Source organism: Myxine glutinosa, chromosome 4, assembly GCF_964187855.1.
Source record: "Myxine glutinosa chromosome 4, kmMyxGlut1.1, whole genome shotgun sequence".
Lineage (NCBI taxonomy): Eukaryota > Metazoa > Chordata > Myxini > Myxiniformes > Myxinidae > Myxine > Myxine glutinosa.
Genome location: NC_136264.1, coordinates 70897750 through 70911488, shown reverse-complemented (window position 1 = coordinate 70911488; position 13739 = coordinate 70897750). Strand labels below are relative to the sequence as shown.

The following is a 13739-nucleotide window of genomic DNA, read 5'->3' as shown; positions in this document are numbered from 1 at the left end:
GAGCGAGGCACATGATATATGATAGGATGTAGGGCAATAACAATCGCTGCTTACCCACATGTAAAGACATCCAGTGTCGAACCAATAATTCCTCGTAAATAGTTATTGATGTGGAGTTCATTTGTAGTGTTGGTTGGTTTTTCCAGCTGTGCCTGGAACAGCTGGACTCTTTGGAGGTAGAACATTGGGCTAACCATCCACCAACACTGGACCCATTGTTTTTGGCACAGGTAATTCTGGAAGTCTCTTTGGTGCATCCCCGATGTCTGGTGGTCCCTTCTCTTGTGGTCAAGCTGGTGCAACAAATGTTTTTGCGCAAAGCACCGGCACCGCCTTTGGAGGTTTGTCATGTCCGCGAGCCATTTACACTTGTTTATTTGTAAGTTGAAGGATGAGTTTAAAACTATCTTTTTCATTTAATGTGAAGTAGAAGGCCATCATGATAGGAAATACATGATAGGAAATTTTATGACTCATCTAGTTTGTATATTCCGTATTTTTCAGTGTACAAGTCAATACTTTTTTCCCCAGAAGTCTGGGTCTCGCCTCTTACTCAGAATCGACTTATCTATGGTTTAAGATATTGAATTGCATAAATGAAAAAATAGTCACGCAAGTCATACACTCGAGTTTTTAAAGTTGGATGTTGTTATGTTTGCTGAGGAAACTCTGACATGACAGTTTTGCTAACTACCGCAGGTGATTTTGTTTTGTCCTGTATTCCAAATCGACTTATCTATGAATGAAAGAAAGAAAAAAAATACAGAAATTAGCCAATTCGACTTTTAATCCACATCGACTTGTACGCCAAAAAATATGGTAATATTATGAGTTTCTTTCTCACCCCCTCTATTTTTACGGCGTAGCCCATAGGGCAAAGCAGTTCAGAACCGTGTTTGTCCGTATGTATGTATGTCCGTGTGTACCGTTCCCGGTGTGTACCCCGGTTTAGAATAGGTACACCCTATCCCTGCGCATTGTAAGAGGCGACCAAGGGTTGGCGCCAGGAAGGGCATCCGGCCATAAAAAACATTGCCTCAAACAGGGAACCATGATTGTCATGGGACCCACAAGGCTAACCCCCGCTCTAGCGGGGAAAATGGCTTTAAAACGATCATTCATTCATTCATTCATTCATATGTATGTATGTATATGTATGTCCCCTCAAATGTATACCAATCAGAGCTGAGGATCTGGTCACAGTTTCCTCCTTAAGACAGGCTGATGTGATTACGTCTGATGTCATTACGGCATACAACGGCTGACTCCATTCTCCACCATTTTGATTCCTGTGCGTTCAGGCCGAACACATCATCGAACCTGTCATATATCACAATCGCCATACTCTACCTTTACGTTTTTCATTCAGCGTGAAACACAAACAAACCGATAGTTAAAATGATCATCAAATATCGAAAGCATAGACGTTATGGCTCTTCCAACGAAACAGTACATATAGGCCTTAGGCCTCATGCCTTCATGCCTCACCTTCAGGCTGCTTCGGACAAATTAGCCCAGGTTTCTAAATAGAGTAGTATTGTTTTCATAATAATACAACATACAACATGCATTTTAAAGGCCATTTTCCCTGCTAGAGCAGGGGTTAGCCTTGCGGTCCCCATGACAATCTTCTCCATTTTGCCCTATTTTCTGCATCTCTCCTTGTTAACCCCCTTGCCCGCATTTCTTCTTCGACCATCTTCAGCCAAGTCTTTCTCGGTCTTCCCCGTCTTCTACTTCCTTCTACATTCATTTCCATCACTCTTCTCAACCAGTCACTTTCATCACTTCCTCAACACATGACCAAACCATCTCAACCTGTTCCTCTTCACAGCATCAATCACAGGCTCTATTCCCATCATCTTTCGCAATTCATCATTTGTCTTCCTCTCTCTCAACGATACTCCGCACATCCGTCGAACCATTCGCATTTCCACCCTTTCCAACCTTCGTTGCTGCTCTACGTTCATTACCCATGTCTCGCTCCCATAAATCATAACACTTCTCACACATGCAGCATACACCTTTCCCTTCAGCTTCAACGACACTCCCCTCATCATCAGCACGCCACTCAATTCCAGAAACTTCTTCCATGCACATCTCACTCGAGCAACCGTTGCCGAGTCTGATCCACCTTCTCCATTCAGCATGTCTCCGAGGTAGCAACATTTTTTCACACCTTCCAGCTTCACGCCGTCTCCAAGATCCAACTCAACATTTCCTCCATCTGCAGCTCCCTCTGTGCACACCTTACATTTGAATGTAGCTGCCACACTGGTTAATGACCCTCTCAGACCACAACATTTTTGATGAACCCACTCAGCGCACATTGTACATTGAATGGAGTTCACTCCGACACCCTTTCTACACACAGCACAGGGCCACTTCCCAGTTCTTTCCACCTCACCACATGCTTTACCACTTGCCATCACCTTCGTCTTTCCGATATTCACCTTCAGACCTTTTGTCTCAATACATTCCTTCCACGTGTTCATCTTTTCCTTCAGTCCATCCATACTTTCCGCAATCAACACCAGATCATCTGCATACAACAACTCCCACGGTAAACCCTCCTTTACGTTCTGAGCCAGCACCTCCATCACAGCTACAAATAGTAGTGGACTTAGTACCGACCCCTGATGCACTCCCACCTTCACCTCAAACTCACCACTGGTCCCGTCCTTCGTCCTTACCGCTGTAATACAGTAGTATTGTTTTCATAATAATACAACATACAACATGCATTTTAAAGGCCATTTTCCCTGCTAGAGCAGGGGTTAGCCTTGCGGTCCCCAACCGTTGCCGAGTGGGGGGTGGGGAAGGGGAAGGTCCCGTCCTTCGTCCTTACCGCTGTGCGTGCTCCTTTGTACATTGCCATCACTACTCTGATCAACCATTCCTCCACTCCTAACTTCCTCAATGCCCATGTCAGTACTTTGCGTGGAACCCGATCGAATGCTTTCTCCAGATCAACAAACCCAAGAAACAACTTCTTCCTCTTCTCCATGTACTTCTTCTGCAACTGCCTCACAATGAAAAGCGCGTCTGTCGAGCCTCTTCCTGGCATGAATCCAAACTGCATTTCGTCGATCTTCACTTTCTTCCTTATCCTCCTTGCAACACCCTTTCCAATACCTTCATTCAATGCTCCAATAACTTTATCGCTCGGTACGAGCCACACTCCAGAGGGTCACCTTTCCCCTTGTATAGAGGGACGAGGGTACTCAGTTCCCAATCCATTGGAATGCGGCCTTCTTTCACCACCAGATTACAGATCTCTGTCATTCTCTTCACACCCCAACTTCCTGCTGCCTTCAACATATCTCCCACAACTCCCGTCGGCCCTCCCGCTTTTCTACCCTTCATTGCTTTTATGCCCCCATTCCACATATGCCGATTGGCCCCGATTAGCCCCGATCTCCAGGTCGGGAGCGATCGGGACACTTTGGGAAAAAACTGGTCATCTACGCTGTATCTACGTCCTAAGTACGCTCCGATTACGATCACTACGCTGTAACCACGCTCATCGTGGGTAGATCGGGTCCCTGAAGACCCGATCGAAGCCGTTTAGAGCCGCTGTGTTCCCGCTCGCGAACGCTGTAGCCACGCTGCATTCGCGATTGCCGCCGCTCTGACACGATGCATTCCCGATCGCCGCCGATCTAAAACTGATCCAACACCGATGCTGCCGATCTATTGCCGTTTCAACTACGTCATTCCCGACCAAACCGATCTAACCGCTCTATTCCCGTCTTTAAGCCGACTAAAAAGCAGATTTCAGGTCCCGATCCGTATAAATAGGGCCCGATTTGCTTGCCGATCATCAGTATCGTCGAAGACAGCCATGGATCAACATCAGAGAAATGGCCGTCTGCAGCTCGCTCTACTTCTCCAACAATATGCAATTAATGAAAGAAGAGCTGCTCAAGTGAGAAGAAGAATGAGAAGAAGAAGAAGAGCCCCTCAGTTCTGGGTCCGGCCATGGTTGACAGAAGAAAGAAGATTGCAGTTTGGGCACTACGACCGCTTGATGAATGAACTGAGGCTGGAGGACATCAACTCTTTCCAGAACTTTGTGAGGATGCCACCTGCTCTCTTTGATGAAATCCTCCACAGAATCACCCCCAGGATTGAGAAAGAAGATACCAGGCTGAGAAAGGCCCTACAACCTGGAATGAAGCTCGCCATCACCCTGAGGCATCTGGCTACAGGAGACCTCTACCCAACTCTCTCCTACGACTTCAGGGTCAGCAGAAACACCATCGTCAAGTTCATTCCGGAGGTGTGTCAAGCCATCGTTGCAGAGTTCAAAGAAGAAATGGTGAAGTGCCCTACCACCCCAGAAGAATGGACAGAAGTCGCTGATGATTTCGAAAGTAAATGGAACATCCCTCATGTGCTCGGAGCTCTTGATGGCAAACACGTCGCCCTCAGATGCGCACCCAACTCAGGCAGCCTCTACCACAACTACAAGGGCTTCTTCTCGATCGTGTTGATGGCACTGGTGGACGCCGACTATAAGTTATTGTGGGTGGATGTTGGTGGAATGGGACACATGTCAGATGCTCAGATTTTCAATGCTTCGGAGCTCAAAGAGTGCATAGAGAATGAAACCATTGGGTTCCCCGACCCCCTGGCCATGCGGAACGATGATGAAGAGATGCCATTCTTCATCCTTGGAGATTATGCCTTTGCTCTCCACACCTACTTGATGAAACCCTATGCCAGACGTGGACTCTCTCCTGAACAACTCGTCTACAACTACCGCATCTCAAGGGGTCGACCTGTGGTGGAGAACGCCTTTGGCATCTTGGCAAACTGTTGGCAATGCTTGCTCAAGACACTACAACAGTATCCTGAGGTGGTGCGTGACCTGGTCGAAACTGCTATCTGTCTGCACAACATGCTCCGCATCCGGTTCCCAAGTATTCAGCATGCCGAGGTGGACCAGGAGGATTATCGACACAACGTCATCCCTGGTGAATGGAGAGATCAAGCCAACATGTTAGAGGTGGAGCAGGCAGTTCGAGGTAACAGGGACAGTGTAGAGGCCAAGCGTCAGAGGGAGGTACTGAGACTCTATTTTAACAGCCCTGCTGGTGCAGTTCCATAGCAGGAGAGGATGGTGAGACATCATTAGAGACACTATGGGAAGGAGTTGAAAGACATTTTGGAGGACATTGTTGTATTGTTATGTATTGCATTGATAATGATTTCTATTGATATTCATGTGACAATAAACATTATGAAACTTGATATTCAATGTTTGCCTTGTGTTGGTTGGAAAGGGAGAAGTTATTATTGCTGGGTTGAGGGGATGAAAATGCATTGCAAAATGAAAGGTCTTCAAAATAAAAGCTAAAAATTTGACAAGTTTTTGCTGGGTAGAGGGGATCAAAGCTTGCATTCACTAAATTAAAAAGTCATAAAATTAAAAGCGGTAAAATTGATCATTAATAATATTTGTTTAACTTGTACTGCTTTTAATTTTAGACCATGGGGTTATTGGGCAATGCAATTTGGCTCATGCAGTTATCAATTCCACTTAACAACGTTGACAAAAAGTGTTCTTTTTTCAACTTTTATTCTTCATTCAACACAAAGCATCACTTTCACTCATACATCATCAAAACACAAAGACTCATAGATCATTAGCAGTGTCTCCATCTCCCTCCTTCTCCTTCTCTTCGTCTTGGCGGATCTGGCGGAGCAAACTGCTGAGACAGGTATTCGGGTGGAGGGATGATGAGTCTAGGGATGCATCTCCTGCTGCCAATGGGGTGCTGGTGATGGGTGCACTGCCTGGTATCAGAGCTTGCAACTGCGTGATCTGTTTGCCTCGGTGGGGTGCAGTGTTGGAGGGGTTGGAGATGGGTTGGAAGTTCTGCTAAAGCCAGGCTGGGTGAGACTGCCACACACTAAAAGGGTGCTGTGGCTGGCTTGCAGGCTGAGTTGGCCACTGGCTGGGATCCGGTTGCCACTGGTGAGGGTACTGCTGAGAAGGCCCAGGCTGAGGCTGCGAAAATCCAGGCTGAGGCTGGGTCTGCCTGTTGTCGTCGACGTCACGGGCATGCTGGAGGCAGTCCCAGATCTCCCTTGAAGCCTTCCTGTACACCTCGTGACTCAGACCTTCCAGGACCTCGTAGATATACTCACAGAACTTGAACCTTTCGCTGTTCTTGGCTGGCTTCATCTGTTCGAGGAGCTGCTTGACCAAGTCTGTGATCTGGGCCTGGTTTTGGTCTAGCTCCATCAAAGCGTCTGCATCTGCCTGCCTCCTACCTCGGGTGGATGAAGCGATGGTTGAGGTGGGTGTGGACTCAGTCGGGCTGCTGATGACCACCACTGCAGCATCACTGGTGCCTGTGTCTGTGGCTATGGCTGTGAGCTGTGAACAGAAGAACAAATTATAAGTACATACACTAATAAGGAAGGTGGTATACATGTTCATAACAAAGACGAGAAATTCATTAATGCAACAAAGGACATATACTTACACTGACCATGGGCCTCCTCTTCACTTCGCCGATGTGTGATTGGAGGAACTGCAGCTGGCCCCATATCCACTGGTCTCTCTCACTGGCCAGACTTGGTCTTCTTCAGCCGGCCGAACCTCGTGCGGATGGAGTCATACCAGGTCTTCAGCAGCAGGACTTCACGCTCCATTTTCTCAGCTTGCGTCTTCCAGATGTTATCGTTATGTTGAGTGTTTCTCCACAACTTCATCTTCTTATCGTAGAGGACCGGGTTCTTTTCGAGGAAGTCCGCAATCTCTTCTTCCTCCTGGTCTGTGCAGTTCACGTGGAGCCAGTCTTTCTTCTGCCTCTTCGTGGGAGCACTCTCTTCTTGTTCAACAGGCTCTAAAGGCAGCTCCTCTTCTGCCTCTTCTTTCTCCATTTCAGGCTCATGCTCAGGGGCAGGAGCAGCTTCAACAGGTGCAGTTTCCTCCGGGGGGGGGGGGGGGGGGGGGGGGGGTAACAACAATCTTCTTCTTCGTAGACTTCTTCTTGGTCCTCGGTGCCATTTTTGATCGGAGATATTGCGAGCGATGTTGTCGTGTCGAAATACTTGATCGGGTGAGGCTGATGCAATCCGGACCGATTTATATACAGCGGCTTTGATCGGCATTGGAGCGGGACGGATAGGTAACGATCGTCGTCGAAACAGCACAAGATAATCCTCCCGCTGCAACGACGCTGTAATCACGATCAAGCCGTTCTAACTACGATCAAGCCGTTCTAACTACGATCATTCCGATGGACTACGTTGCATTCACGCTGTAATCACGATCAGTCCCGCTATTTCAGATCGGGATGGAAATTTTAAACATGTTTAAAAAATCGCCCCGATCTATTTTTTTGTCCCGATCGACAAAGATCGAAGACTTTCCCTTTACGATCATGCCGATTGATCCCGTTCCAAATAGGATCGTTCCCGTTGTGCAGATCGGGGTTGATCGGCATAAGTGAAATGGGGGTATTATCGCTTCCTCAACTTCCTTCTCAGTTATCTTCTCTGCCGGTCCTAAAACTGGGTTATTCTCTATGTTGCCATCCCATTCATTCTCTGTATTCAACAGCATTTCCATATATCTTTTCCATCTTCCTTTAATTCCATCTGGGTCGACAACGATTTGTCCCACTTCATCCTTCAAGCAACTCACCCCCATCACATCACACCTCTCTTTCGCTATCTGCTTTGCAATCCTGAATACTGCTTTCTGACCCTCTTCCGAATCCAAGCGTTCTCCGAACATTTTCCTACATGCCTCCTGCGCCTTTGCTACCTCTTTCTTTGCAGCCTTCCTGGCTGCCTTATAACTTTCATGCTCTGCTGTTTCTGCTCCCGTACCCTTCGCCTTCTGCCACTCCTTGAACTTCTTCCTCTTCTCGTCAATCTTCTTTCCAACTTCATCATCCCACCACCATGTTTCCGAGTGCCTCGGTGGTCCTTTTGTCCATCCACATACCTCACCAACGGCTCCCAACAGACTAGCTTTCATTGACATCCAACCACTTTCAAGCTCAACCACATCATCCTCGACCCTACTCAGCCTCTCTTTTAATGCCTCCCTTACTGTCACCTCTTTCAACCTCCACACCTTCATTCTCAGTTGGTACTTCACCCGCCGAGCTCTCCTCGCACCTTTCACCCTTACGTCGCAGACAACCAAGTGGTGCTGTGAAACAGCCTCCTCCCCCGGGATCACCTTTGTGTCCCGGAGGTGCCCCCTATCTCGCCTACGCACCATCAGGTAGTCAACGGTTGTCGTCGACCCACCTGACGTGTATGTAACAAGCTTATTATCCCCTTTCTGGAAATGAGTGTTACAAATAAACAAATCAGCTCCATCAGCAAACTCCAAAATCCTTTCACCTTCTCCATTTCTCACACCATATCCGTAACCCCCATGAACTCCCTCAAAACCATCCATACTCCTTCCCACATGTCCATTTAGGTCCCCTCCTACCACAACAACTTCCTCATCTTTCACGTTTTCCATCAGCTTCTCTATCGCACACCAGAACTTGTCCTTCTCTTCATCGCTCCGACCAACCTGCGGAGCATATCCCGAGATGACGTTCACCAAGAGCTTTCCAATCATCATTTTCACCATCATCAACCTATCGCTCACTCTAGTCACACTCACCACACTGTCTACAAACTCCTCAGAAAACAGGACACCAACGCCATTCACGCCCTCCAGGCACCCTTGCTACACAAACTTGTATTTCTGTCCCTGCCTACCCTTCACCATTCTCACACCACTTCCCTTCCATCTCGTCTCTTGCACACAACATATGTCTACTCTTCTTCTGACCAATACTTCCACCACTTCTCCTGATCTCCCTGTCATTGTCCCTACATTCCACGTCCCAAACCTCAGAAACCGATCTCCACTTCGGGCTGTACCCTACCCATATGTCGTTGTAATTGTCATGGTTCTCTTTTTGAGGCAGTTTTTTGTTTTTTTTTATGGCCGGATGCCATTCCTGACGCCAACCCTCTTAGTCGCCTCTTACGACACGCAGGGATACGGCGTACCTATTCTTATCCAGGGTACACACTGGGAAAGGTTTAAAACATGGAAATTCTGGGGGGGTGGGGGAGGGGGGGGGGGGGCGGCGTCAGCATCACGGCTGCGGTTTAAACATATTTAAATAATATTTAAACAAAACCATGAAAAACAATCTGGGAAAAGTCTCTAAGTGAGAACGTGGATTTGAGAAAGCAGGAGCAGAGGTGAAAGAAAAACGAGATATAGGGGGCGGGGCACAAGTCGAGACGAGGAGGCCGCACGAGACACCAGGGCGCACGAGGCGCGAACAAAGAAACGACTAATTACACACAAATTTGCAACAACAACAAAACCAAAACCAAATAGAAACACACAATAACACATACACAACAAAATACCCAGCAGAAATTTGACAAAGAAACGAACGGGAAAACACTCAAACTTTGATGCCGTGGAGAGATCGAAGCAAGCCCCGTCGCTCGAGGGACCGGAAGTCGAAGTCCTGTTTTCATAATAATAATATAGTAAATATAATTGCAACACTGCAATCCCTTTGTTGTTTTTGCAAAGTTTCTAGATTGAAGTGGTGTATGGTTGGTTCATTGTTGGCTCGAAACGTAGAATAAACTAATACCGGGATTATCCAGTATCATGCGTGTGTCTCGTGGTGAAAGTAGTCCTTAAGTTTTGCAGTTTTGTTTTTAGTTTATTTTAATTCATATTTTAATTTAGCAAATGAGGGAGTTCCAATGCTTCAATATGGATTCATAATGACTGTCCAGACACCTTGAGCTCCCTGTATCGCATGGTTCGGTGCTGGGGTTCTGCCTCTGTGAGGCCTATGTGGTTCTGCAGTGACCGACCCTCTGATGGTCTCTGTGCCGGCGAGGTGCACCCTCCTTCCATGCCAGCATGGACTGCGTGCCCCTGTTCGTGGATGTGGTGGTTTTTGTGATGTTCAGGTTCATGACCATTCGGGCTGCGGGAGGTTTCTGGTGGTGTGTTTTATCGGCGGGATTATGAGCAAGGATCATGATGGAAGAATGCTTGAAAACCTGCGAGTCGTGAGTGGTGCCATATTCTTGGCTCTGCATTTTGCCTTGGTGCCCGTGCTGTCCTTGGGCTGCTGGCGAGATGGGAATTACCATGTATTTCGATGGATTCGGCTCCTGGTTGCGCACCTGGCTCTCCGTTGCGCACATGGCTCTCCGTTGCACACATGGCTCTCCGTTGCGCACATGGCTCTCCGTTGCGCACATGGCTCTCCGTTGTGCATCTGGCTCTCCGTTGTGCACCTGGCTCTCTGCTGCACACTTGGCACTCTGTTGTGTACCTGGCTCTGCGTTGCATGCTTCTCCTTGGTTTTGTCGGCAACGTTTTGGATCTGCCTTTGCATCACAGAGGGGCACTCCCTTTCTGCCATGGCTGCCCTCCCTCTGCTCATGACTTGATCTGCTCACCATCGAGCCCACCACCGTGCTCGTTCCTGTGCCCCTCCACCTGCTGCTTGGTCTACGTGTGGACCTTGGTGTTCTCTGCTGCGTGTGCATGGGATTTCTCAGTATTTTTCTGCGCAAACGCTGTGGATATTGCCGGAATTGTGGGATGGAGGTCGGGGAGATGGTCAACGTCGCAACCTACATGGCTTATTCCGTATGGTTGAACTTCATGGGGAGGCTTGGTACAGCTTTTTTTTCTTTTTTTTTCTCGCAACACTTCATGGTGCCTTTGTTGTGCACCACTCTGGGTCTACTTTTGCACCCCTGCTACACAATTATTGTACTCTACGCTACACAATTGTTTGTTTTGATCTACTTCATTATTTTGATATTTTAATTGCTAATACTAATAATATAGTATATATATTATAGTAACATGATAGAACAACATGATCTGATATATATTATATATATATATATATATATATATATATATATATATATATATATATATATATATATATATAGTAATATATATATTATATATATATATATATATATATATATATATATATATATATATTATATATATATATATATATATATATATATATATATAGTAATATATATAGTAATATATATAGTAATATATATAGTAATATATATAGTAATATATATAGTAATATATATAGTAATATATATAGTAATATATATAGTAATATATATAGTAACATGATATATATTATAGAAAAGAGAACCATGACAATTACAACTACATATGGGCAGGGTACAGCCCGAAGTACCCCGTGGGGGACCCCACTCCCTCTCGTCAAAACTCAAGGTGGGGAACCCGATCGAAGCAAGGGTGGAAATCATTCCATTTATGACGACGAAAAGTCTGATGCTCGACGTGGAGATCGGTTTCTGAGGTTTGGGACATGGAATGTAGGGACAATGACAGGGAGATCAGGAGAAGTGGTGGAAGTATTGGTCAGAAGAAGAGTGGACATATGTTGTGTGCAAGAGACGAGATGGAAGGGAAGTGGTGTGAGAATGGTGAAGGGTAGGCAGGGACAGAAATACAAGTTTGTGTGGCAAGGGTGCCCGGAGGGCGTGAATGGTGTTGGTGTCCTGTTTTCTGAGGAGTTTGTAGACAGTGTGGTGAGTGTGACGAGAGTGAGTGAAAGGTTGATGATGGTGAAAATGATGATTGGAAAGCTCTTGGTGAACATCATCTCAGGATATGCTCTGCAGGTTGGTCGGAGTGATGAAGAGAAGGCCAAGTTCTGGTGTGCGATAGAGAAGCTGATGGAAAACGTGAAAGATGAGGAAGTTGTTGTGGTTGCAGGAGACCTAAATGTACATGTGGGAAGGAGTGTGGACGGTTTTGAGGGAGTTCATGGGGTTTACGAATATGGTGTGAGAAATGGAGAAGGTGAAAGGATTTTGGATTTTGCTGATGGAGCTGATTTGTTGATTTGTAATACTCAGTTCCAGAAAGAGGATAATAAGCTTGTTACATACATTTCAGGTGGGTCGACGACAACTGTTGACTACCTGATGGTGCGTAGGCGAGATAGGGGGCACCTCCGGGACACAAAGGTGATCCCGGGGGAAGAGGCTGTTTCACAGCACCACTTGGTTGTCTGTGACATAAGGGTGAAAGGTGCGAGGAGAGCTCGGCGGGTGAAGTACCAACCGAGAATGAATGTGTGGAGGTTGAAAGAGGTGACAGTGAGGGAGGCATTCAAAGAGAGGCTGAGTATGGTCGAGGATGATGTGGTTGAGCTTGAAAGTGGTGGGATGTCAATGAAAGATAGTCTTTTGGGAGCCGTTGGTGAGGTATGTGGATGGACAAAAGGACCACCGAGGCACTCGGAAACATGGTGGTGGGATGATGAAGTTGGAAAGAAGATTGACGAGAAGAGGAAGAAGTTCAAGGAGTGGCAGAAGGCAAAGGGTGTGGGGGCAGAAAAAGCAGAGCATGAAAGTTATAAGGCAGCCAAGAAGGCTGCAAAGAAAGAGGTAGCAAAGGCACAGGAGGCATGTAGGAAAATGTTCGGAGAACGCTTGGATTCGGAAGAGGGTCAGAGAGCGGTATTCAGGATTGCAAAGCAGATAGCGAAAGAGAGGTGCGATGTGATGGGGGTGAGTTGCTTGAAGGATGAAGTGGGACAAATCGTTGTGGACCCAGATGGAATTAAAGGAAGATGGAAGAGATATATGGAAATACTGTTGAATACAGAGAATGAATGGGATGGCAACATAGAGAGTAACCCAGTTTTAGGACCGGCAGAGAAGATAACCGAGAAGGAAGTTGAGGAAGCGATTAAAGCAATGAAGAGTAGAAAAGCAGGAGGGCCGACGGGAGTTGTGGGAGATATGTTGAAGGCAGCGGGAAATTGGGGTGTGAAGAGAATTCTGCAATCTGGTGGTGAAAGAAGGCCGCATTCCAGTGGATTGGGAACTGAGTACCCTCGTCCCTCTGTACAAGGGGAAAGGTGACCCTCTGGAATGTGGCTCGTATCGAGCAATAAAGTTATTGGAGCATGGAATGAAGGTATTGGAAAGGGTGTTGGAGAGGAGGATAAGGAAGAAAGTGAAGATTGACGAAATGCCGTTTGGATTTATGCCAGGAAGAGGAACGACAGACGCGCTTTTTATTGTGAGGCAGTTGCAGGAGAAGTACATGGAGAAGAGGAAGAAGTTGTTTCTTGGGTTTGTTGATCTGGAGAAAGCATTCGATAGGGTTCCACGTGAAGTAGTGACATGGGCATTGAGGAAGTTAGGAGTGGAGGAATGGTTGATCAGAGTGGTGATGACAATGTACAAAAGAGCATGCACAGCTGTAAGGACGAAGGACGTGAACAGTGGTGAGTTTGAGGTGAAGGTGGGAGTGCATCAGGGGTCGGTACTAAGTCCACTACTATTTGTTGCTGTGATGGAGGTGCTGGCTCGGAACGTAAAGGAGGGTTTACCGTGGGAGTTGTTGTCTGCAGATGATCTGGTGTTGATTGCAGAAAGTATGGATGGACTGAAGGAGAAGATGAACAAGTGGAAGGAATGTATGGAGACAAAAGGTCTGAAGGTGAATATCGGAAAAACGAAGGTGATGGCAAGTGGTAAAGCATGTGGTGAGGTCAAAGAACTGGGAAGTGGCCGTGTGCTGTGTGCAGGAAGGGTGTCGGAGTGAATTCCATTCAATGTACAATGTGCGCTGAGTGGGTTCATCAAAAATGTAGTGGTCTGAGAGGGTCATTAACCAGTGTGGCAGCTACATT

At 46.7% G+C, this 13739-nt stretch overlaps 1 protein-coding gene across 1 annotated transcript in view; it reads left to right on the top strand.

Moving 5' to 3' along the window:
- Positions 1-13739, top strand: part of LOC137424738 (nuclear pore complex protein Nup98-Nup96) — an 88911-nt gene that overhangs the window by 13172 nt on the left and 62000 nt on the right. Inside the window, exon 3 of the mRNA XM_068112496.2 lies at positions 231-341. Within this exon, the coding sequence (XP_067968597.2) occupies positions 231-341 (111 nt within the window). The remainder of the gene's footprint in view (positions 1-230; positions 342-13739) is intronic.